The sequence below is a fragment of the Arvicola amphibius genome, chromosome 3, assembly GCF_903992535.2.
Source record: "Arvicola amphibius chromosome 3, mArvAmp1.2, whole genome shotgun sequence".
NCBI classification, from domain to species: domain Eukaryota; kingdom Metazoa; phylum Chordata; class Mammalia; order Rodentia; family Cricetidae; genus Arvicola; species Arvicola amphibius.
The window spans coordinates 134,070,695-134,096,469 of record NC_052049.1 but is presented as its reverse complement, the minus strand read 5'-3'; the positions used below and the strand labels follow the sequence as shown (position 1 = coordinate 134,096,469).

Genomic DNA, 25,775 nt, shown 5'->3' with positions numbered 1-25,775 from the left:
GTGATGAAGACAATTTGAGAACCAAGGGAACGAGGGAGAAGCGATACGGGAGTTTGGGTTTTCAGAGAGGCAAAAGCAGACCCCTCGACTCTGGTCATAAACCCCAAGCTCATGGCCGGGGCCCCACCCATAAGTTTCCACAGACTAGAAACCATTGCCACTACTCCGACTTTGGAGAGGAAAGAAGAGGCGCACGCCTTTAATCCCAGCACTTGCGAAGCATAGGCCGGCTGATCTTTGTGAGTTCGAGGCCAGCCTGGTCTAAAAAGTGAGTTCCTGGACAGCCAGGACTGTTACACAGAGAAACTCTGTTTCAAACCCTCCCACCCCCACTCCAAAAAAAAAAAAAATAAGGAAAGAGGAAGGACCTCTTTGTGCACTCATTTCTGAACTGCTCTGGCAGCTGGATCCAGTCCCGCAACCCGGGGCCCACTCGGTTAGGCAACCTCAAAGGGATAAACCACCCACCGCCTCCCAGGCTTGCTCTGCCAGCCGCGCCCCCGCCCCGCCTCCGCCCTGCCCCACCCCGCCCGCATCCCTCATCCCTCTCCTCCGCCTCTGGGCCGGAAGCCCCCTCCCCCTCCGTATCCCCCATATCCCCAGTCTGTACCCCCTCCCAGTCCCTCTCCCTGCCTGGGTCCGGGAAACCTCTCTCCGCCCTCTTCCTGCTACTTCAGCTCCGCCGGGTTCTTCCGTCCATTCCGAGAGCTCAAGACCAGCCCCTCCCAGGATCCTCCCCGGCCCCTCCCCTGCACCCCCACCCGGCCACGCTCCTCCACTGCGCTGCGGGCGGGGGCTGGGGGTCGCTGCACCCCTCCCCGGCCCCGCCCCCGGCCCCCGGAAGCCCCTCCCCGGCCCCGGCTCCGCCCCCCGAAGTTTCTTGGGCCTCGGGCTGCCGGCGGGACAGAAAACAGCAAGCCGCCGCCCGGCTGCGCATAGATGGAGCAAGCGGAGCTCGCGCGGCGCGGGCAGCAATAAGCGGCTAAACGGCCGACCTCACAGACTCGCCATGGAGGAGGAGGTGAGGGCTGAGCCAGACGGAGCAGGGTGCTGGACTGGGGTCCTGCCCGCTCTACTTGCATGGGTCTCTGCACACTCTTTCCCTTCCTTCCTTCAGGCAGAGCCTGGACCGATGGGGTAGGGGCGGGGTGGAGGTCTAGTCCTGCATCTCGCCGACAGCATCCTCCGTTATGTTTTGGGCTTTTCTCACCAGCTGGGAACAGTGCCTGTCATGATTCCCATTGGATTGGCGGGGAGACTGAGGCCCTGGGGAGTTGGGTGACTTGCTGAAAGTAGACTGGATTGCTGTGTCTGAATCCCGTTACACCCTTTCTTGACTTCTTGCCTGCCAAGACTCCTGAGGAGTCAGACTGCTTATGTGTGTGTGTGTGTGTGTGTGTGTTAGGGGAGGGAAGTTCTTAGGGGTTCTAGGTCACTGTCTCAAGGAATGAGACTGTAATGGAGCCTGGTGGCAGGGCCGAAGAAATTGCTTTTGTCTTCCATGTGTAAATCTCTCAAGAGTCCCCACTGCTTTTGCCCTTGTCTTTCTGAGGATGTTAGTTGAAGGGTCAGGTCAGCTACCTCCCTCAGAAGCAAGGGCTGGATCAGCCATGCCCCTTGAGATTCCTCTGCCCTCTGCTCTCGCAGCGTTCCCGTTATCCAACGTTCCCATACACAGCAGTCACCTGCTGCATGCTCATGAAATGAGTAAAAGGAAGACTTTCTTATCTTTTGAAGGGTGGGGAAGAAAGATGAAGCTTTCCCCTCCGGAGCCACCCTGCCAGCTGAGGTGCCTTCAGTGAGCTCAGCTGCCTGCGTTCCTGTCAGTGTCCCCTTGCGTATTTCCCGGAGCAGCAAGGCTCTGTTCCCTGTAGGCTGGACCCTGAGTTTATGTGGGATGGTAGATAAGTCACTTCCCCTCTCAGTTTGTGTTTCCTCTTCTATAAAACACAGGGCCTAACCTCCTCCCCTAGACCTGATGGTTCGATTGTGGTCCCTGCACTAAGAGTGGGTCCAGGTCAGGGGCAAAGGCAGGCCACTGTTTTGCTGTGGTTTCTCTTGCTGTTACGGGTGGGGCTGCTGCCTGCCCCTCCATTCCCCTCCTGCAATGGCTGTGCTCTCTGTCCAAGGCCCCTCCCCTGTTCCCAGAGGATGTGTGGGTCAGGATTACTCCATCTCCTCATCTGCTCTGGTCCCCAGTTGAAGGAAGTCCTCCTGGGGCTTCCTGGGCTCAGCACTGCCCTGTGTTCCCTCTGGTTCAGAACTGCTACCATTGCTGCTTTCTGATTCCAGATACCAAAAACTCCTGGCTATCCGGCTCATTAACATCTTGCCCATGCTATTTCCCCGTCCAACCCCATGCCTCATCCGCAGAGTCTGGAGCTCTCTGTGCCTGTCCTCTCTTTGGCACCCCTAACTCTTGTTGCTTCCTTCTTAACAGTTTCCCCTTGTTTCCCCATGCCTCTGTGTCCATCCTTTTCTTAAATGCCTCAGTTATGGCCACTGACCCTCAGGCCACCTTTCCACCTCACCTTCACAGAGCCGCTTCCCTCCCTGCTGCTTTGCACTTCCTGGGTCCCAGGACCCCTGGGGCCAAGCCTCCCTTGGCCTCTGTGTAGGATGTAGGATGGTGGTCCCTGTCAGGCTGAGGCTTGGAGAAGTGCTGCGTTGGGCTCTAGCATCTGTCTATCTGTGTTTTCTGGTCTTCATTTTCCCAACTGTAAAATGAGAAGGGAAGGGGAATCCAGAAATCGGATAATGTGTGTGCAAAAGCTTTGAAAACCAAAAATATCAGCAGGTGTTGCTGCTGGCCCTGGAGTAAGGTTAGAAACCTTAGCTCTTGGCCTCCCTGGTTCTGCCCCATTGCCCACCCCAAACCACCCCTTTCCTGGCTCCAGACTGCCCACTTGCCCTGACCATTACTGAGACAGGCGTGGCAGTGTCGCAGGTTTTATGACACTGGGCCAACCTCTCGCACTTTCTGCTGTGCTTTGTCTCTTCTGTAGCAAAAGTATTGAGAATATGAAGTGTTTTTTTATTTTTTTTTTATTTTATATGCATGGGTGTTTTGTGTGCATACATGTCTGTAAACCACTTGCATGGCTGGTGTCTCTGGAGGCCATAAGAGGACACCAGATATCCTGGAACTGGAGTTAAAAATGTTTGTGAGCTGCCATGTGGGTATCAGGAATCGAACCCAGGTCCTCTGGAAGAGCAGCCAGTGCTCTTCATTCTGAGCCACGTCTCCAGAGCCACAAGAGTGGGAAGCCTTTGATGCCTTTCTGCCTTTACTTCTCCACGTACACCTGCCTTCTGAAAGAACTTCTGTATCAATCCCAGGCCCTTGTTGCAGCAGAAGGCTAGAATGGGGGACTCTCTCAGGGTAAGTGCCATGAATTTCCCCACAGACAAGCGCTCCCTCAAGCAGGAGATAGCCACCTACCCTCCTAAAGCTTCCCTCAGGCAGGCCGTGTACTGTCTTTATTAACCTAGATGGTTCCTTAGGGCAGGGGCAGTATTTTTTCCTTTTTTCCATATGCTTCATTCGAGGCCTCTGATAGAATACATCCTTAACATTTTTTTTTAATTTGAGACAGGGTCTCACTATGTTGTCCTGGCTGGTGGCCTAGTACTCCCTATACAGACCAAGCTGGTCTTGAACTCAGATATCCTCCTGTCTTTGCATCCTAAGTGCTGGGCTTAAAGGCATTTGCCATCATGCTTGTCTTGGAGTTGGGTTTAGTCAAAGGGCAGAAGTCATCGCAAGCTGCCTGCCCTGTGCCATGCCAACAAGGTTTCTTTTGTCTGTTGTAACTTTACTGTAGCTTTTTGTGTCTCTCTGTCCTACTCAGGGTCAAGGTAACCTGTCTCTTTCTCCTCCTTGCTTTTTGAAAAAATAGCCCTGATACACTCCCATGTCAGGCCTAGGAAGCCAGATTGATACCATGGGGTACGTCAGGAGTTGCTTGCAGGAGGCAAGAGAAGGCCTGCTGAGGACGAACAGAAACAGTGGTCAGCTGGTCAATAAGAAGAGCGGAGCTAGAGAGACTGGGCTGAGCAAGACAAAACCTCCCCTGTGAACCCTGCCAAGGGGAGGGGCGCCATGTTAAAACTTACTGGGGTGTAGCCAGACCCCTGGTGGGAGGAGGTCTAAGGGGGCAGGGAGGGAGTTTGGTGGAGGGTGGAGGCAAGTAGGACCCTGGCATTTAGCCAGGCCTCCCGTAGGATGGCTGGGCTTTGCCTCAACACCATCTGCAAACCCTCAACTGTTCCCTTCCCTAACCTCCTCTAACACTCCTGCCCCGTCCATACTGGTCCCCACCCACCTTACAGACCTTGGACTGGTTTCCCTAGCTCATATAGTCTTGGTATTCACTAGGCACTGGTGTGCCTTCCCCGTCCAGAGGTGACAGCGATCAAGGCCTAGGTTCCAGCCTTGGCCCCCAGAGCTTCCAGCTGATGTGAAGTTTTACATAGCAGACAGTGGAGGAGGCAGGTAGAGGAGATGGCAGGGGCATGAGATCCCTTTTAAAGGGTTGATGGTGGGTTGTGCTCCCTGGAATCAGAAGAGAAACTTGGAACTCAGAGATGGACAATGTGAACAGCAGCTTCACATTCCACAGTCCCCACAACCTTGTTCAGGAGACACTGAGAGCTCAGGGCCCAGGGCGTGGCCAGGAGTGCTGGCGTGCTGATAGTAGAGTGTGTGTGTGTGTGTGTGTGTGTGTGTGTGTGTGTATGCGTGCATGCGTGCGTGTGTGCGCGTGTGTGCGCATGCACACATACACAATGTGAGCATAGGGATTCCTACTCTGTAGTTCTTCTCTTCCAGTCCTGGACCTTGTGGCAACCTGCCTGGGTCACTGAGAGACTTAGGTCCCTGAACGCTCCCCAGCCTGTGAGAGCATGCTGTGAGCAATGGCTCGGGAGAGGCAATTGGGTACATGGCTGAATGGGAGAATCTCCCATTATTGTCCAAGGGCCCTGAAGTCTCTTCCTCCTTCCCCTGGCAGGGTGGCTACTGTCAGCCTCCTCACTTCCTCATTCCTGCATCCGGGAAGATCATTTGGAACCAGCCCACTTCCCCATTTCTCTTGCACCAAGTTAGAAGACCAGAAGGGATATCCCACATTCCTGGAGGTGTGGGACCAGCAGATATAGCTCAGCTCTCGTTCTAAATTGAGAACCAGATCTAGAGAGAGGTCCCTGAGACTCAAAGGGGAGGGGGCTGGCAGTGATGGGCAGAACAAGAGTAACAAGAGTGACAGCTGCTAGTGAGTTACTAAGCTCAAGGTATGCTAGGACGTGTGCCTTGTTCTCATTTAGTAACAAATGTGTATCAAGCCCTGAACTGTGTGCCAGGCACTGTCTAAGCACAGCAGTAAACAAAACAAAGTCTCCTGTCTTTGTGGAATCCTATTTCTATATTGGTCTTAGTCAAAAGGCAGAAAAGCAAATGGATTCCTACTTATACCGGAACTGTTAGCATCTCCGCTTCCCAGGTGAGCAAACCGAGACAGAAAGGAGTGGAGTCGTTTGTTCCATCTCCTTCTGGTCTGTGTGACGTGGCCCACGCTCCCAGAGAAGCAGACTGTGTGGAGTTCCAGGAGGAAGAAGGGCCATAGAGAGTCACTGGCTGGAGCCTCTCTGCCATAACACAGAAGCCAGGCCCTGCCCAGCTCCTGACAGCTCACCACACTTACATCTGCCTGGGCTTGTCCTTCCAAAGACATCTGTGGCCACAGGGTATCTCTGGGGAGAGGCGTGCCTTTCAATGGGGCCCTTTTTGGAGCTCTATGTAAATTATAACGTAGTTGAAATTAGTCGGTGTCGATTTCCTTCTAATGTCCTCTCGATTCTGATGCACTCTTGATCCTTTCTCTGCCACCCTCTGGCATGCTCAGTACCCCAGGAACCTCTAAGTTCAGCACAGTGGTTAGAAATAGGGTATATTTAACTTTTTATTTTTACAGATAGAACTTTGGCGTTCATTAGGTATCAAAGAACAAGATTAAGTGCTTAGGACTCAGGGGTGAATCTGACCCCATCGGGTAGGCGTGTAGATGTGTGTTCCTGTGTACCTAGCACCCAGCCATCTGAGCAGGTTGTAGATGGGACATGACAGACCCTGAGGCTGCCATGTAGCTACCTTCTACAGAATGATTTGAACTTAATACCAGCCTGTGATTGAAGAGACAGTTCCCAGAGTGCTCATCAGAAGAAGTAGCCACCCCACAGTCCTACCCTGGCATGGGGATGAGAACTAAGGAGTCCCCTGCTTCAGGACAGGAAGCTGGATTGGAGTCTCTAGAAAGCCAGGAAAGTGTGTATATATATATATATATATATATATATATATATATATAGATATAGATATAGATATAGATATAGATATAGATATAGATATAGATATAGATAGAGAGAGAGAGAGAGAGAGAGAGACAGAGAGAGAGAGAGAGAGACAGAGAGACAGACAGAGAGAGACACACAGAGAGAGAGGCAGACACACACACACACAGAGAGAGAGAGAGACAGAGAGAGACAGAGAGAGACACACAGAGAGAGAGGCAGACACACACACACACACACACACAGAGAGAGAGAGAGAGAGAGAGAGAGAGAGAGAGAGAGAGAGAGAGAGAGAGAGAGAGAGAGAGAGAAAGTGCCTTACACTGACTGGTCCTCCTGTACTTCTAGGTCTGGCTTAGACATCCTCTATTTCAGAATGCCTTTCTGGGCCACCAGGTCCCCAGTATCCTCTTACACCATGCCTGCTTGTGGCCTTTTCTTTTTTTTTTTATTACATTTGTGTGTGTGTTTGTGTGTGTGCATGTATGTACACATGTGTATGTGTGTGCATGCGTGCACGCATATGAAGATCAGAAGATAGCTTGTGAGAGTTGGTTCTCTTTTTCTACCCTGTGGGTTCTGGGGATTGAACTCGGGTCATTAGGTTTGGTGACAAGCACCTTTACTCGCTGAGCCATCTCCCCTGCTCCCATTAGTTAATGTGTGCATTCCTGGGCATTTGCTTGTTTAGCTGCTCCATCTCCCCACTGTGTACTCGATGAAGGAAGCTTGTATTGCTTTTGTTCTCTCTCCGGTGACATGTGACATTATATGGGCTCAATACATTTGTTCACCAGTTTAATAAGCACAGGGAGGCACAGGAGTGGGAAGAAAATGAGTTCAGAGAGACCTGCTTTGGATTTTGGTTCTCTCTAGCCACGTGATCTGAATTTCGGTTTGCTGCGACTGTTGTGACTGTGGCTGCCGTACTGGAGAGCAATTATAAAAGTTAGGTGCAGCTGTGTGTGACGTACACAGTTCAGGGCTCACGTGTAAGGTGGTGGCTGTTACTACTGCTGTGTTTTCTGATATCCACCTAGCGGGCTCCCGAGGAAGCTTCACGTAGGATGATGTACCCAACACTAGACGCATCCCCTGTGTGATCTGTGATCATGGCCGCAGCCCTCATGATGTGTCCTCTACTGTCTTACAGAGTATGAAGGAGGGGAGCGAGAAGCCTCGTGGAGCACGGACAGCAGACAAGGCTGGCTGGATCAAGAAGAGCAGTGGAGGGCTCCTGGGTTTATGGAAAGACCGCTACCTGCTCCTCTGCCAAGCCCAGCTGCTGGTCTACGAGAATGAGGTGAGGGCTTGCTTGACCCTGACAGCAGAGACAGAGCGCGGCAGGCAGGCCAGCAGGAGGACCCTAAGACTGGGGCTGGAAGACTCGTTCCATTTTGCTTTTGATTTGGTTGCCTTTGTGTTTGGTTTGAGATAGGGTCTTACTATGCAGACCAGGCTGGCTGGCTAAAAAGTCATAGAAATGCACCTGCCTCTGCCCCAGGGTGCTAGAATTAGAGGCGTGTGCTGTCACACTGACCACCCACTTCACCGCTGACATGCTGTGTCACCCTGGGCAAGCCTCTTATCTCCTTTGTGTCTCTGTGTGTATTATGGGGGTGATACTTCAAACTTAGGGTTCCTGAATGGGGAGTCTGTGGCCCTCTGTGCATGTTGTACTGAGTCTCCTCAACTACCTACCTATACGCTGGAACTTCCTGGGTTTGGCCAAAGTTTCATAGAAGATGTTTCAGTCAGCATTGGCACAAAAAATGTTAGTTAACCCTTAGCCTTCATACTTTTTTTAAAAAAAATATAACTTTTATTTTATGTGTATGAGCATTTTCATTTATGTGAATAAATGTGCACCTTGTGTATAGTGCTGAGGGAGGCCAGAAGAGGCCTTCAGATTCTCTGGAACTGAAATTGCAGATGCCTGTGATATGGGTGCTGGAAACCAAACCTGGGTCCTTTGTGAGTCCAGCAATGTTAACTGCTGAGCCATCTAACCAGGCCCCCCTTTATTTTTTTTATTATTTATTTATTTATTTATTGAAACAAGCTCTCACCTTTCAGCTCTGGCTGGCTTGGGACACCCTAGGTAGACCAAGCTGGTCACAGAGATCTACCTGCTTCTGCCTTCTGAGTGCTGGCCTCAAACTCACAGAGATCCACCTGCCTCTTCCTCCTGAGTGCTGGGATTAAAAGTATGCACCACCACCATCTGGCTGAAAAACTTTAAAATGTTAAATAAACGACAGGAGTGATAGTGAACACCTTTAATCCCAGCACTCACAGAGGCGGGGGTTTATCTGTGAGCTGGAGGCCATCCTGGTCTATATAGAGAGTTCCAGGACAGCCAGGACGATACAGAGAGGACAAATGAAAGGACACACAAATAAAATGTTAAATACTCCTTGCCGCCTTCAACAGCAGATGTCGCCTGAAGGGCTTTCCAGTTGGAATTGGTACTAGAAACTTGCACTGAGGCTTGAAGTCCTTTTTCCGACTTTATAACTGCCTGGCTGTTCCAAAGGCTGAAAAGCTGCAACCTTCCTCTCTTCTAACACTGAGCTAACAGTTGATACTTATTAAACATTTATTTCTTTATACATTTACATGTGCACAACACATGTGTATGCGTAAGTGTTCATCTGTGAGGGCTTGTATGTGTCAAGGCACACTTATGGAAGTTGGAAGACGCCCTTGGGTGTCAGTTCTCACCTCTGCCTTGTTTGAGGCAGGGTGTCTCTTGTCTGCATACTCAAGGCTAGCTGGACCACCACCTCCTGGGGATTTTCCGGTCGCTGTTTCCCATCCCATGGCAGAAGTGCTGGGGTTACACTCAGATTCTCATCCCCTTCCTAGGCTTAAGATTTGGACAACCTAAGAACACTAAAATTGACAGCCTTACACCTATAATCCCAGCAAAATGGGAGGACTGCCCTAAATTCGAGGCTAGTCTAGATTATAGTGTGAGACCCTGTCTCAAAACAAAAGCTAAAATTATTAATTAAGGAAGCATCAGAGATGCTGTTACACAAAGACTTGAAGGAAAGGTGGCTATTCTTCTTGGTGCTGGGGTTGAGGCTACCAGAGGCCCATTGGCTGAGAATGGGGTAATACTGTATGTCTTCATAGATAGACTCTGTGAAGATAGAAGGAGCCTGCACCTTACCTATCAGCCTCTCTCAGACCCTTTAAGGCAGCTTCACACATCCCTAAGTGCCCTGGGCCACGAAAGCACAAGTAGCCTGATCTAAGGGTTTCAAGGAGTTGCCTTTGAAAAGCTTCCTGTCAGCCACACGCCTTTAGTCCCAGCACTTGGGAGGCAGAGGCAGGCGATCTCTGTGAGTTTGAGGTCAGCCTGGTCTATAGAATGAATTCCAGAGCTACACAGAGGAAACCCTGTCTCCAAAAAAGAAAGGAAGGAAGGAAAAGCACCTTGCCTGCCCTGCTGAGTCCCCAGGAGTCTGGATGACGGAGGAGAAGCCGTGGGAGAACAGTAAGGAATGACGATGAGCAGACAGCCAGATGTTCCGCACTTACCAAATTAGGATGTGGCACAGCTGGGAAAGTGGCAGGCGAGGGGTATTTTTATTAGAAAAAGCAAAGGGGGAGGATGGTTGATACGTTTTTTTTTTCCAGTGCCAGCTGCTACAGTAGCTGAGTGACAGGCTATCAGCTGTCAGCCTGTCAGGCGCTGCCATACTTGTCCTAGACTGCCTTTCCACATCTGGCCACAGCTGGGAAGCGGGCAGGGTTTCACATTCCCTAAAGATGAAAAATCCAAATCATACTTTAAAAAAAAACACTCTGAAAAACTTAAATGGGATTCCAAGAACTTAGCACCCAGGGATGGAGCTTGGCTCAGGAGAAGGAATTGAGAAATGCTTATTAGTTCAATTCCTCTTTCTGATGTAAGGAACTAGGCGAGTGCAGACGGCTCTTGGCTGCTTCTCTGCTGTCAGAGGCTGATGTTCCAAAACTGTTGCCCCCGCCCAGTGCATCCTGCTTTATCCTTTCTGAACTGCAGAAGGCCCTGGATGATTCAGCACTTCGGTGTTGAGTTGTCCCAAGCCAGGCAGCCTTTGGCTGCTGGGTAGTGAAGATGGAGTGAATTTGTTCCTAAGAAGAGGGAGCGTTTGGGCTGGTAGTTGTCCACTGGGGAGCCTGGGTAGGTGTGGGTGTGGAACTTTTGCTGGAGCTTCTCCTGGATGCCAAGGTCTTACTCTAGGCTGGGCACCATTCTGGCAAACTGGTACTCTTGTGTGTGTGTGTGTGTGTGTGTGTGTGTGTGTGTGTGCTTTTAAAGGCAGGGTTTTGTGTTACTCCACCTGGCCTTGAACTAGCTAAGGATGTCCTTGAATTTTTAATTCTCTTGCCCCCACCTCCCAAGTGCTGGGATTATAGGTGTGTGCCACTGTGCTGGCTAATTGTTTTTTTGTTTTTGTTTTTGTTTTTGTTTTTCGAGACAGGGTTTCCCTGTAGTTTCTAGAGCCTGTCCTGGAACTAGCTCTTGTAGACCAGGCTGGCCTCGAACTCAGAGATCCGCCTGCCTCTGCCTCCAGTGCTGGGATTAAAGGCGTGCGCCACTACCGCCCGGCTGTGCTGGCTAATTGTTATGTCAACCTGACAGGCTGGAGTCACTTTGAAAGCGGGACTCTCAGCTGAGAAAGTGCCACCACCACACTAGCCTATGGGCAAGCCTGTGGTTCCTTTTCTTGCTTGATTATTGATGTGGGTGGGCCCATCCCACAGAAGGTGGTGCCACCCTTGGACTAGTGGTCCTGGGTGCTATAAAAAAAAAAAAAAAGAAGGCTGAGCAAGACATGGGGAGCAAGCAGGTAACCATCCTCCTCCATGGCTTCCATTAGCTCCTACACCCAGATTCCTGTTCCTGCTCTGGCTTCCCTGGATGATGGACTTCAAGTTGTAAAATAAAATGAACCCTTTCTTCCCCAAGCTGCTTTGGGTCATGGTGTCTGTCACATGATAAACTAAGACAACTGCCAAGACTGATCCCAGAACCCACATGGTAGAAGGAGAGAAGTGAGCCCCATCCAGTTGTCAGCCATTAAGACAGCCACCATGCCTGGGTTGTGTGGTGTTGAGGAAGAGACCCAGGACTTCGTATATTCGAGACAAGTGTTCTAGCACCCTATAGAGCTATAGCTACAACCCCTGTATTCCTCTCTTGAGAGCTACTTCCTGTGGCGTGCCGCTGGGGAGCATATGGAGCCAGACACAGAGACTCGGAGAGAGCCGGCCAAGGGTGAGATAGAACTGTGATCTTCTGTGTCGAGGCTCAGCGTTCCTGGCATCTAGCCTGGTAATTGGCAAGTGCTTTATAGGTGTCTGCATGCCCCCCCCCCCCCCCCGTAGTGGGTAAGACACAAGAGCACTAAGATTTGGGGGATCGTGGCAGGTTATCAGGGGAGCTTCCCAGAATAGAAGAATTTTTCTGGTCTGTATGTTTCATGGAAGAACCTGAACAGGATTAAGGATCAGGGCTTAAAGAGATGCATGGAAGCAAAAATGGGAACGGACACCTGATGGCACCTGGGCAGAGTGAGCAAGCTGCCCTGGCCATCGAGTCCCTTTTCCCCTGAGAGGCTGAGGAGAAAACAGGTCAGTGGTTAGCTACCTTACCCATACAGCCATCTTCCTCGAAAATTACTGAGCTCATCAGGGCGGAGGTGGTGCACGCCTTTAATCCCAGCACTCGGGAAATAGAGGCAGGAGGATCTCTGTGAGTTCGAGGCCAGCCTGCTCTACAAGAGCTGGTTCCAGGGCTATTACACAGAGAAACCCTGTCTTGAAAAACCAAAAAAGAAAAAAGTACTGAGGTCTGAGCCTCACCCTAACATTGATCTGAGATGTTATCTGAGTGTGGGGGTTCCTATAAAAGTCCTTTTGCCTTTTCATTTACTTATTTACTTGTGGGGTGGAGGGACATGTGCCATACTGTATTGTGGCAGTCAGAGGACAGCTTGAGGGGTCACTTCTCTCCTTTCACCGTGTGGGTTCTGGGGATTGGACCCAGGGTATCAAGTCTGGCAGTAAGAACTTTTATCTGCCATCCTTATCTGCGCCAAAACACCATGATCGAAAAGCAAGTTGGGGAGGAAAGGGTTTATCAGGCTTACACTTCAGCATTGCTGAAGGAAGTCAGGCCAAGAACTCAAACAGGGCAGGAACCTGGAGGCAGCAGCTGATGTAGAAGTCGTGGAAGGGAGCTGCTTACTGGCTGACTTCCATAGTTTGCTCAGCCTGCTTTCTTATAGGACCAGCAGCCCAGGGACAGCACCACCCATCATGGGCTGGGCCTGACCCCATTGATCACTAAATGAGAAAATGCCTTACAGCTGCACCTCGTGGAAGCATTTCCCCAGCTGAGGCTCCCTCCTCTCTGATGACTCTAGTTTGTGTCAAGTTGACACACAAAACCAGCCAGTGCACCTACTTAGCCATCTTGCTGGCTCTGTGAGTACGTGTATATGTGTGTGTATACATACATACATATATATATATATATATATTTTATTATATATGTCACCATCATACCCGATATTTTGTGTGTGTATGTGTGTGTGTGTATGTCCCCACTACATTTAACTAGGGTTGTTTACATGGCCATAAGTACAGGGTCATTTACTTAAGCAAGGGGATGTTAACAATGATTACACCACCAGGAAAATGCCTTCTTCCTCAGCAATCATTGGCTGCCCTAGCCCCTCAGGGCTGAGTGGGGGCTCATGCGCTCCTCCCCACCCATGACAGAATGTTGGTGGGAGTCTTATAAAGGTAGCCACAGCTGCTGTGAACGGATGGTTGCGGCAGTCGGATCGTGTCCAGGAGACAGTGTTCCACAGCTCTCCTCCCTACCTTCTGGCTCTCACATTCTTTCCACCCCCATTTCCACGATGCTCTCTGCTCCTTGAAGGGATTGATGGAGATGTCCTGTTTAGGGTCGAGCACTCAGCAGTTAGTCATTCTTGAAACACTTTGATCAGTTTTGACTCTCTGCATTAAAGTTCGTCGGTGTAAACAGAAATTCTCCGGCCAAGGCTGAGAGCAGCACTAATCTATGAGTTATAAGCATATATTTAAAAGGTATTAGGGAAGCAATAGTAGTAAGTTCCCAGTTAGGGCCTCCCCAACATGGTCTTTGACCAGGTGTTTTTTATTCTATTTTATTTTTTGTTATTGTTGTTTTAAGATTTATTTTGTGAGGCAGTGGTGGCACATGCCTTTAGTCCTAGCACTCTGGAGGCAGAGACAGGAGGATCTGTGAGTTTGAGGCCAGCCTGGTCTACAAAGTGAGTTTCAGGACAAGGAATTCTGGAGAGAGAGAGAGAGAGAGAGAGAGAGAGAGAGAGAGAGAGAGAGAGAGAGAGAGAGAGAGAGAGAGAGAGAGAGAGAGTTAATTTTATTATTTTATTTCATGTGCTTGGATTTTTTTTTTTTTTTTTGGTTTTTCGAGACAGGGTTTCCCTGTAGTTTCTAGAGCCTGTTCTGGAACTAGCTCTTGTAGACCAGGCTGGCCTCGAACTCAGAGATCCGCCTGCCTCTGCCTCCCGAGTGCTGGGATTAAAGGCGTGCGCCACCACCGCCCGGCCTGTGCTTGGATGTTTTGCCTATGTGTGTGTGTGTGCGCGCGCGCCACACTCATGCCTGGTGTCTTTGGAGGTCGGAAGAAGTTATCATAGCCTCCCCTGGAACTGGAATTACGGATGATTATGAAAGATCACGTGGATGCTAGGAACTGAACTCAAGCAACTGCAACTGCAAGAGCAACAATTGCTCTTAACCTCTGAGCCACCTCTCTAGAACACGATAGGTTAGTAATAGCAGCCAAGAATTCTCTTCTGTAGGGCAGGCCTCAGATCTGGTCAGAGAGAAGTTGGCTGTACCCATAACAGTTGTGACTCTGTTGCACCAACAAGCGCATCTTGCCAGACTGATGCATTTGTCACTTGCAGGTTTCTAGCTGGGAAAAACCACTGATGACTGTTTTCTCCCGGCAGTCTGCATAACACCTTCCAGCACAATGGAAACTAGCCAGCTGGGAGGCAGCCTCCTGCTTAGTTCCATGATTTCTCTGTCCTGTGGCCAAAGTGTGCAGTGCCTTTAGCAGATTTGGATGTTATTAAAAGCCTCAAGGCTGCTGAGACTGAATATGTCTGGCATAAAGAAAGAGTTCTCAGGGGTTTGCTTACACCAGGGTCACCTGGAGTGATGGTTAAAATTCACATTATCCCCAGCACTTGGGAAGTAGAGGCAAGTGGATCTTTGTGAGTTTGAGGCCAGCCTGGTCTGCAGAGCAAGTTCCAGGACAGCCAGGGATACACAGAGAAACCCTGCCTTGAAAAACAAAACAAAAAACAAACAAACAAATTCATATTTTCAGCCCATGCTCTCCAAGTTTATGATTGGATCAGAAGGTACCCACGAAGCTGCATTCCTAGCAAGTTATCAAGTGGCATTGGATGCACTGGCCAGTACTTTTGTAGATGTTTGCATGACCCTGGCAGTAAGTGATAGGGGCCCTCAGAGGCTGAGAGCACTAGATCCTACACTGGGAGGGCCAATGGCACAGAGCAACCAAAGAAGCATCAATCAAGCTGGCTGGTGGTAGCGCATGCCTCTAATCCCAGCACTTGAGAGGCAAAGGCAGGTGGGTCTCTGTGAAGTCAGCGTGGTCTACAAATCGAGCTCCAGGACAGACAGGGCTATACAGAGAAACCTTGTCTCAAAAGAAAAAAGAAAAGAAGAAGAAGCATCATTCATGCAGCCATGTGTGTATGTGTGTGGTGTACACTTTCAATCCCATTGCTTAGGAGGTAAAGGCGGGTGGATCTCTGTGAGTTTGAAGCCAGCCTGGTCTACACAGCAAATTTATGGCCATCCAGAGTGCTCTCTCTCTCTCTCTCTCTCTCTCTCTCTCTCTCTCTCTCTCTCTCTCTCTCTCTCTGTGTGTGTGTGTGTGTGTGTATGTATGTATGTATACATACACACACACGGCCTGCTTGCTTCTCAGGAAGTTGTACCAACTGGGTCAGAAGATGAACTAGTTAACCACTTTTAAGGGAGAGCTTATTCTAGGCAGCTTGCCCAAGAGGTATCCTATGCCCAAGACCTTCTAGTGTCAGGGTTGGCAGGCAGGAAGTTTAGAAGGCAGCCTGGTGTTGTGTGACAAAAATTTTCCTGGGGAAACAAAACACTCATCTAGTCACCCCAGATAGGAAACCCATGACAGACAAAATACGGACACCACCAAAATCCAGCTTGGTGAACCAATGAGTTTTATTGGAGTTACTTACAGGGACATGGGTTCGAGGTCACTTACAGGAGCAGAAATGACTCAGAGACAGCTGCATCACCACAGCCCACCCAGCACGGGTGACCGCTCACAAAAGCTGGGAACTTGGAGCACACTGCACAGCAGCAGCATAGTGGGTTGGAGAGCGTCCTCCTTGGGTGCTTCAGTTGGCCTAAACCTCTCCCAGGTAGCTTTTCTTTGCAGCTCAGTTTGTCTGGGTCTTTGCAGCTGGGCTCTGCTTACCATGGCAGGGAAGGGGCTTTCTGAACCCAGTCATCTTCAGGGAGATCTTGAAGTCTTTTTGATGTTGTTGTTGTTGTTGTTGTTGTTGTTGTTTACCTCCCTGCTTGAGGAGCTCCCCCCACCCCCGAAGGATGGAATGTTTCCGTCACAGGACAACTAGCCTGAGGTGGAGACCAGGCACTGTTTGGCCACTGGCCTACATAGTGATGAGGCTGGAGTGACAGGCTGGTAGAGGGTGGGGGTTGGGGGTGTTCTTATGCTCTTGCCTGGGGTGAGAGGCCCCTCTGCCTAGCTAGCAATCAGAATGGGGAGATGTAAAGTGAGGGAGCCTGTTGGCTCAGGATCACTGGGCTGAAGTCAGGGCTTGTGAGCCCATGTGTCTGGTTCATGCTCTTCATGGGAAGCCTCTCACTGTGTTTCATGTCATCCTGGATTCTTCTAGGCTTCCTCTTCCATAGATCTCTGTCTGGCCACTGTGCCTGCATCCTTTTCTAAACCTCCCTAGCTTCTCCTATTTTTGCCTCTTGTCTTAAGCCCACTAGACCCAATCCTTTGGCACAAACCCACCCCTTACTGTGTATCCCACTTCTTTGTGTGTATGTGTGTTTTGTTTTTTCGAGACAGGGTTTCTCTATGAAACAGTCCTGGCTGTCCTGGAACTCAGGCTGGCCTTGAATTCACAGAGATCCGCCTGCCTCTGCCTCCCAAGTGCTGGGATTAAAGGCATGTGCCACCACCACCTGGCTGTATTCCGCTTCTTAATCCGCTTGGTGAACATTGTGGACAAGTGCCGCCAAAACACGCTGGCACTGTTTCCTTGCCAGGGTTTGAATACCACATCTTGGTGATGCGGTGTTCCTGCCCAGTAGGATCAGAGTCTGGAATGTGTATTCAGTGATCAAGGCTCTCAGAGGATCTGGCTCTCATCAGTCCACTTTGTTTGCCTCTCTCTCTCTCCAGGACGAGCAGAAGTGTGTCGAGACGGTGGAACTTGGAAGCTATGAGAAGTGCCAGGACCTTCGTGCCGTCCTCAAGCGGAAGCACCGCTTTATCCTGCTGCGATCCCCGGGGAACAAGGTAGGGGCAATCCTGAAGGCTGCCTCCCTGCGGGCCAGGATCTGCCTGGGAAGATTAGCGGATTAGCGCGGGGAAGAAGGCAGCCTGCAGGTTCCGTTAGGTAGACTGAGACTTACACTTCTGTGGTCCCTGTAGTCCTGGATGCTGGAAGAGATTACAGTGCGCGTTCCCCACTAGTCTGTTCCGCTCAAGAATGTATCACCAGGACGGGGTCAGGTTTATGGTGTCCTGAAGGTCAAGGCTGGGGCCCAGGTTCATTTGGTATCTGTTGTTTAGGGTACTTTGAGAACAAGAGAATGGTCTTCCAGGCCCTGAAAGCCTTTTCTTGTCCTAGAGACCTGCTGCCCTTCTAAGCAAAGTATGCATCTGTGTTCGAGAAGGGCAAAGTACACACAGGTCGGCACCTTTGTCTGCCCATACATGTGCACTTCCTTATGCGCGGATACCACTTAGCCATGTCAGGACCACTGTGTGTGTATCTTCTGCGGATGTGGGGTGACAGGAGGCTTTATCTCTGTCCTTTGCCCATGTCACCCACTTTACCAGCTCTGGGACTCAGCCGGTGCTGTGTGCTGGGTGGGTCACCCAGGAGTAGGACCCCTTCAGAGGAGCCCGTCCGTACAGCAGCTTCTCAGCTTCTGTGGTAGCAGCCTTCCTCCACCCATGACCCTTCCAAGAGTTGAGGCTGGTTCTGGGGGATGGGAACAGGACAGTTTGGGAGATGGACTGGAGCCAGCTGTGCTAACTGTGGAGACGAAGATACAACCAGACTCCTGCTCAAGGGCCCTTGACCCTCATCATTCCCCACTAGAGTGGGGCTCCCCAGAGGCCGCGCACATCCTCCTCCTTTGCCTGCTTTTCCCATCACCCTGGGTGTTCCCCAACTTCCTTGTGGCCTCTAGCTGGCCAGGAGGTCACATGACCCTGGCTGTCTGGTCCTGAGGCTGCCTTTTTTCCTTTCTAATCAAATAAACAAAGACTCCAGTGTCTTGCGTGCTCCACTCCCCCTGCTGCTTCATCCCCACGCCCCTGTCCATGAGGTCACAGACAGCGGCTGCCAGGAAGCAGGGTGGCCACTGCTAGGCCTTGCTGCCCTGCTGATCTCGGCCAGCTTGGCCCTTTCCTCTTTCCGGCCTCCTCTTCCCCTCCCCCCTTTTCCTATCTGCCATTCTGCCCTTCCCCCTTTCCCAGGCCTTGGCTGCCTGTTCTGTAGCCCTTCTTTTTTTTTTTTTTTTTTTTTTTTTTTGGTTTTTTGAGACAGGGTTTCTCTTCTGTAGCCCTTCTTATTAGCATGGTTTCTCCTGCTAGAGCCTGTGTTGTTAGAGCTTCTTCAGGGGGCTTGTGGCATGGAGCTGTAGCCTGAACCCACCAGGCATAGCTGCTTGGTGTCCATTCTGGTTGTCCCTGTGACAGTCATCTCTGTGGTATGCGGAGCTCATTGAGACAGGATCACACAGTACTTTATGGTAGAACTGGATCCCCAGACATTGTGTTCTTTCATCCCTGTGAGTCCATTGGCCAGCACAGTAGGTTTTTCCTGAGGCCATATCTCTCCTAGGGAACCAGTACCCTCCCTGCAGCCTGTGGCTGGCGCACTGGGCCAGTGGAAAAGGGGCAACGGAGTCCAGTAGTTTTGTTCTCAGCCCTTTGAGACCAGAGTTACGAAGAGAGAACTCGGCGCCTGACCGTTCCCTGCTCCACTCCGGGCGCTACTGACTTCAATGTGTGTTTCTCAACTTTGAGATGCCAGTTTGTACCAGGGAGGGGGCCCCATAAACTCTGAACCCCCTAACAGGTGTGGCAGCAGGGGTCAGAAGGGCTGTCGAGACCCCTGGCATCTCACAGGATTGGGTGGGCTTTGTAGTCCCCAAATGCCCTGTAGCCTTCGCCTGAGACCCTGCAGCCCTGAAGGCTGGGCTGAGAGGAAGCTGCCAAGGTGCCCTAGGGTTCTGACTTAACTGCAGACCTGCTGCCAGGATCTAATTTAGCCTGGTCATGCAAATGAGCATTTGGCTGTGGCCAGCGTGGAGGGGGGACCTAGGGTCCTGTATGAGGAGGAGGTGGTGCTGCCAGGAGGAAGTTATATAATGAGGATGCTGATGGGGGCAGGCCAAGTGCACTGTACTGTGGTGTTACATAACTGACTGGCAGAGTGGTAGGAGGCGCTATCTAATACCAGGGCGGGGGATGGGCAAACGGGCCACACCAACAGAGAACTACGGCGTCTTGAGGTCAGAGAGTAGGCAGCCGCCCAGAAACAGGGCCAGGGGAGGAACCTAGGCGGGCTCATTCATGTGCTGTTTCATTCACCTACTACTTACTGAACACCTACTGTGTGCCGGGCTTTAGTTCTGATCATGTTTAATTCTTTCAGCATTGCTTTGTAGTAAACTGTGTTATCCCATTTCATGAATGAGAAAGTAAGACTGTCCAGGTGAAGGCTGGGGTGCTATTCGCTCGCCTTCTGTTCAGCTCCAGATCTAGTTCCTTGGGTACTTTCTTTTGAGACAGTCTTGGGTATTCAAGCTGGCCTTGGATCTCTGAACATCCTGCCTGTGCTTCTGTCTCCCAATGGCTGGGACTGCAGGCCTGCACAGCCACACCTGGTTCATATGGTGCTGGGAACTGAAGCCAGGGCTTCAACTAATAACTAAGCAGCATTCCCAGCCCTAGATACATCTTTTTAAAACAATTTTGTCGCAGGGGAGGTGGCTCGGTGGTAAAGGACCGACTGCTAATCTGAATACACCTGTGAAACCCATGTGGGTGTGGTACCCTGCCTGTGACCCCAGTGCACGACAGGCAGAGACGCGGAATCCCTAAAGTAAGCTGGCTAGCCAGATCAGCCGCACTGGGGAGCTCCAGGCTCCACCAGAGTCCCCGCAGCCTGTATAAGATCAAACACACAGACGACGGAATTTTTTTTTTAAGACATGGTCTCGCTATGTAGCCCCTGCCCCTGGCTGGCCTGGAACTCTATGTAGACCAGAGTGGCTTCAGACTCCTAGAGACCCACCTGTCTCTACCTCTTGAGTGCTGGGATAAATGACTTGCACCTTCACTCCTGACCATTCGAGAGCATTAGCCTCGCCCTTCAGGTGGTGCCATCACCACCTTCCTTCTTCAGGACACTTTTAAAACTCACGAAACTGCAACCAAATCCATTAAATACTGGCTCCCACTCTCTCGTCTCCAGTCCTTCACGGTCACCGGTCTACTTTCTGTCTTTGTTTTTTTTTTCTAGGTACCTCACGGGGGGGGGGGGGGGCAGTCAGTCTCTGGCTTGGTCTTCACTTAACATGATTTTATTTATGCATCTTATCCTGAGACAGAGCCTTATGAAGCAGGACGGTATCAGAATCCTTTCTGCAGGATGAACTGCCTGCTGGAGGGGGCCTCTCTCTTGATGCCTCCCCTCCCCACTTAAAGCCCGATGTCAGAACCGCTCCGGGTCATTCAGGCTTCCCTTTGGAATGGCTTCCTAAAGACCCCAAATGTGAGCCCTAAAAATATCTGCCATCCTCCCCACCTGTCTCCCACAGGTCAGTGACATCAAATTCCAGGCCCCCAGCGGAGAAGAGAAGGAATCCTGGATCAAAGCCCTCAACGAAGGGATCAACCGGGGCAAGAACAAGGCTTTTGATGAGGTATGGGGTGCGGTGCTCTGGAGGGTTCTTTGTTCTCTGACCCATCGGTTTAGGGGAAGCCTGTCCCCCCCTCATTCCACACCACCCCTCAGCTCCATCATTGCTACAAACACTGGGGCTTACTTTATTTAATCTCCCCAAAGCCCTTCAAAGTGAGTGGTAGTGTCCAGTTTCTACCAAAGAAACTAAGGCATGAGTAAATTGAAGATTTTTTTTGTTTGTTTCTTTGAGATAGAATGTCATCTTGTGCATTCTGGTTTTGAACTCGCTAAGGATGTATAGCTAAGGATGACCTTGAACTTCTGGTTCTCCAAATGCTGGGATTACAAGTGTGCCACCCACCCTGGTTTTCTGAGGTGCTGGAGATTAAACCAGGACTTCCTGTATGCTAGACAAGCACTCTACCAGCTGAGCCACATTCCCAGCCCTTAATGGTTCATTTTAAACTGAAAAGTACATGGACTGCGAGCATAATTGTGGTAGAGCATCTGCACAGGGTCTTGGGCTCAATCACCCAAGAAAGGGAAGGTAGGTAGTGGGTGGGATTTAACTGGCTGCACAGTCTGTACGTCCTTCCAGTCCAGCCTCACTGGGTAAACAGTGGCAGCTCCTAGCCTGAGGGCTGGGGGTGAGCTTAGAGCCCATGAACACCTTCCTTTTCTTTTCTTTTCTTTTTGTTTTTTGGTTTTGTTTTGTTTTTGATGTTGTTTGTTTGTTTGTTTGTTTTGAGACAGATTTCTCTGTGTAACCCGGACTGTCTTGAAACTTGCTTTATAGACCAGCTGGCCTTGAACTCAGAGATCTGTTTGCCTCTGCCTCCTGAGTGCTGGGATTAAAGGAGTGCACCACCACTGCCTAGTCCGTGAGCTCCTTCTTCAGTTGGCCCGTGGACCTGAGCTGGGCAGGGTTTCCCTGTTTGTCTGCAATGACCTTCATTCTTGAGGCCCCTGTGCTGTGCATCACCATAGGGTAATGGTGGTTTAAAAAGTTAGGCTTGTGCTAGGCGGTGGTGGCAGATCTCTGTGAGTTCAAGGCCAGCCTGGTCTTCAGAGCAAGTTCCAAGAAAGGCTCGAAAGCTACACAGAGAAACTGTCTCAAAAAACAAAAAAGCAGCCGGGTGGTGGTGGCACACGCCTTTAATCCCAGCTCTCGGGAGGCAGAGGCAGTAGGATCTCTGTGAGTTCGAGACCAGCTTGGTCTACAAGAGCTAGCTCCAGGACAGGCTCTAAAGCCGCAGAGAAACCCTGTCTCGAAAAACCAAAAAAAAAAAAAAAAAAAAAAACCCTCAAAAAACAAAAAACAAAAAAGCAAACAAACAAACTTAGATGACAGAAGATGAGACTTGAGAGACGCCTCCTTGCCCTGTCCCAGCCTGTGAGTCCTGTGTGTTCAACGGTGTTACTATATCACACTCAGCCTTTCACTGTATGGAAACAATGTTTCTATATGGGAGAAGGGATGGTGGGCCACATGGATGGTAAAGTGGCCACAGAAGCCATGGCCTCACAGGTCTCTGGCAGTTTTGGCAGGTTCCCTCTGTTCCTCAGTGGAATAAGAGTCCTGCTCCCTCCCAGGAACATTCCAGCATTCAGAGTCCAGACCTCCCATGTGATGAGCCCACCTTTCCTGACTCAGGGAAGAGAGGCTGCCTTCTACACAGCCAGACCCAGCCATAGAGGCAGTGCCCTTTCCTGGCCTGGGCATGAGTTAGGAGAGTAAGAATAAGAGAGGTCAGGGCAAGACTTTGATGCGTGCTAGGTCCCAGAGGGTCCTGATCTGGCTTCCCCTCCTGTCCCAGCTGAGCCCCCGAGCAGTCTTGGGGCTGCTTAGGGATGTGTGCTAGACTGAGCTGAAGGAGAGCTGCGGAGAATGAGAATTGTCACACTCAGCAGAGGGAACACCAGTGACAGGGTAGACACAGACAGGAGTGGAGGTCACAGTAGGGAGACACACGTGGGCAGGAGGCTGACCCTGCTGAGTGAGGATGCTAAGTGCAGACCCTGACTATGAATCTGGGCAGTGAGTGTTTCCTGTCTTCCCAAGACCTTGCAGGGACTCAGCTGCTTCTAACTCCTTCCCAGGTAAAAGTAGACCAGACCTGTGCCCTCGAGCATGTGACACGGAACCGGGTTCATGGGGGTCAACGGCGCCGGCCACCAACAAGAATCCACTTAAAGGAGGTAAGGCCTTCACTTGGCTTGAATAATGGGAGGTCAGTGGACCTGGGATTCCAGGTCCTTAGGGGGGCAGTCGACACTCAGGGCTAACCCGGAGTTGGGGTTTGCTAAGTGGTATGTGCTTAGGAAGGACAGCAGAGATGTTTGGGCCCTTTTCCAATTGTGGTTCACACAGTGAACTTGGAGAGAGGAAACAGGCTGGAGAAGCTAGTCCCTGTGACTTAGAGGTCGTCTTCCAGCAGGAGAGTAGGCCTGTTCCTATTAGCTGTGACTAGTTCAGTAAAGGGACAACTCGAGGAGACTGGGGCAGGAGGGACCATGGAGGAGTAGTTACAGTTGAAGCTGGCAATAATTGACATCCAACAGCACCAGGTTAGTTGATGGGTGGGTGTGAGAGGGACCCTTGTTGAAGGAATTAGCAGGAACTCAGTTGGTTTGGGGGTGAGACTGGGCACAAAGGGAGAGGAGTTATGGAGGCCTAGATGCAGGAGTTGGGGATATGATTGAAGAAATGTTCCGTAGATCTCTTTGAGATCCTTAGGGTGGATTTGGGTTGAAGGAGGGAGACATGAAGGGAGAAGGATTCCAGGCTCTGTTAGGGGTTGAAGAGGAAGAGAAAGGGATTGTTAATACACAGTGGGAAGCAAGAGATGTCACAGGCCCAGATATAGGCGATTTGGGAAAAGGTCCGGGCAAGGGGAAGTGGTAAGGAGTAGCCTCGAAAAAACCTGTAGAACTGTCGGGGAGAGACTTTAAAGGCCAGGAAAAAATGCTGAGCAAATAAGACACTTAAGGCTATCAGCAATGGCTGCCACGGGAGAGAAGGCTTTTGACAAGGAGAGGGCTGGTAGCCAGTACAGAGATTGTCAGGAAACACTAGCAGAAGCAAGTGGTCTTGGGTAGTTTAGGATTTGGGAACATCAGCACAGGACCTGGCAGCCGCAATAGCAAGGGAAGAACTGCGGGGAAAGAAAGTGGTCACATGTGCAGAATATCTTCACAGAGGAGTCAGTTTAGGGCTGCCAGGGACAGAGCTGCAGGGGCCTCCAAAGCAGAGAACCACAGGCCGGAAGGACACAGGGTCCTTGGAAGGCTTGTTCTAATGTGAGATAGCTTCCTCTTATCTGTCAGCTGAGAAAGGAGTCGCAGAGAAAGAAAGGAAGGGCTAGCCAAGGGGAGGATGTGCAGGAGGTTGAACCCAGCCTTAGAGAAGAGACTCTGAGAATTTAGGGAGGGCCCTGCCTCAGTAGTGATCCCAAGTGTTGGCCATACCGTGTGGTGAGTGCAAAAGTGTGCCAGAGTCCTAGCCTGGACTCCACCCACCCCACTCCCATACCATCTGAGGGACCTTGGAAGAGGCTTCCTGCTCAGCCCAACTTCGTGACCTCTGAAGCTCCCTGGAAGGTCCCTGCACAGTGAGGAAGGTCCCAGCATCAGGCCAGGTCAAGGGCAGAAAGGCTGGATAGAGGTCTCTAGGTGGAGTAGGCAATTTGGGGGAACCTGTATCTGACCCGGTGGCCATCCAAGATGACACCTGGATACCACCCTCACACCAGGTAGCCAGTGCGGCTTCTGACGGGCTTTTGCGCCTGGACCTCGATGTCCCGGACAGTGGACCACCAGTGTTTGCTCCTGTCAGTGAAGTGGATGAAACTCAGCCCCAGGAACCACCCCGGGCTCTCATGCCTCCTGCCAAGCCTTCCCCGGTACCAGAGACTTCCAGCGCTGATGACAGCATGGAGACTCCTGCAGGAGAGAGAGTCCCGACTCCCGTCTCAGCAGGCCCCGAGGCCAATCCTGAGAGTCCAGAGGATGCGGAGACCCCAGCAGAGGAGGACAGTGACTTTAAGAGGCTCCCTAATAGCACATTGTCTGAGAAACTGAAGGTGAGCTGGGAGAGCCCCAGTCCAGAGGAGTCTTCTGCTCTTGAGAGTGCCCAGCTGCCCAAGGTGCCCTCCTCGGAGACTCCAGAGACTGCCCCCAGGGAGAGCAAAAAGCCCCCTGCACCCCCTCCCAAGATCCTTTCAGAGAAGATGAAGGCCTGTATTAGTGGGGTGGATGCTTCTGGTCCATCCCAGAGTTCTAAGCCTCCTGAGACCACTGCCCCAGGCTCAACACAGGTCTCTGTGAATGGCATGGATGCCGGTTCAGAGTCTGCCATGGGCACCCCTGGAACTGCTCCACGGGAGACAACAGCAGCCCCAGCACACCCCTCCTGGGACTTGCCATCCCAGTTTCATCCTCGCTCCTCTTCCCTTGGGGACCTACTCAGAGACGGGCCTCGGCAGGCACAGCTGCCCAAGGAAAAGTTGTATCGGGCCCAGCTGGAAGTGAAGGTAGCCTCGAAACAGACAGAGCAGTTGCTGAACCAGGTGCTAGGCAGCGAACCACAACCTGTGTGTGCCGAGTCGTTGCTCAGCCAGGCTGTGGAGCAGCTGAGGCAGGCTACCCAGGTCCTGCAGGAAATGAGGGATTTGGGAGAGCTGAAACAAGAAGTGCCTGGGCTAGTGCAGAAACGGAAGGAGCTGGTGACCCTCTACAGGAGAAGTGCACCCTAGGCCTGCCGAGCCCAAGGCACTAAGCTCACCTACACACACGTCACTGCCTAGCCTTACTAAGAAATGAGCTACAGCACAGGCTGTGGACACAACATCGGAGTCGTCAAGTTTGGCCAGGACTTGAAGCTCCTGATGTCCTTTCTACCCTATCCTGGCTAGTGGTGCCAGGTATCACCTGGGGCTACCTGGGTGGGCTACCTGGCTGGCTCCCTGTTCCGGCCTCTTTTCCAGGCTCTGGGCTTAGGATGGGGCACATACTCCTGTGGTCTTTGCGGTTGTTGCAAACTGCCTCAGGCCTTTGGCACCATGCTTGGAGTTTCCGGGATGGCATCATCTCGGTTCTCACCCCCAATAGTTTACATTCCTGACTTCTGTGGAGAGCACAGCTGAGCTGCCTGAG

At 51.2% G+C, this 25,775-nt stretch overlaps 1 protein-coding gene across 1 annotated transcript; it reads left to right on the top strand.

Moving 5' to 3' along the window:
- Positions 1-890: 890 nt before the first annotated feature.
- On the top strand, positions 891-25,570 carry Plekho2 (pleckstrin homology domain containing O2). The gene is made up of 6 exons (XM_038322568.1): positions 891-1,021; positions 7,502-7,651; positions 16,877-16,993; positions 20,536-20,640; positions 22,722-22,820; positions 24,374-25,570. Exons 1-6 carry the CDS (start codon positions 1,010-1,012, stop codon positions 25,373-25,375), a joined length of 1,485 nt encoding a protein of 494 aa, XP_038178496.1. The 5' UTR covers positions 891-1,009; the 3' UTR covers positions 25,376-25,570.
- Positions 25,571-25,775: the final 205 nt, after the last annotated feature.

Bases quoted from the DNA above. Each gene is read 5' to 3' on its own strand.
- Plekho2 (XM_038322568.1), top strand. The intron at 7,652-16,876 runs GTGAGGGCTTGC...CTCTCTCTCCAG, and splicing joins TGCTGGTCTACGAGAATGAG to GACGAGCAGAAGTGTGTCGA. The intron at 16,994-20,535 runs GTAGGGGCAATC...TGTCTCCCACAG, and splicing joins TGCGATCCCCGGGGAACAAG to GTCAGTGACATCAAATTCCA.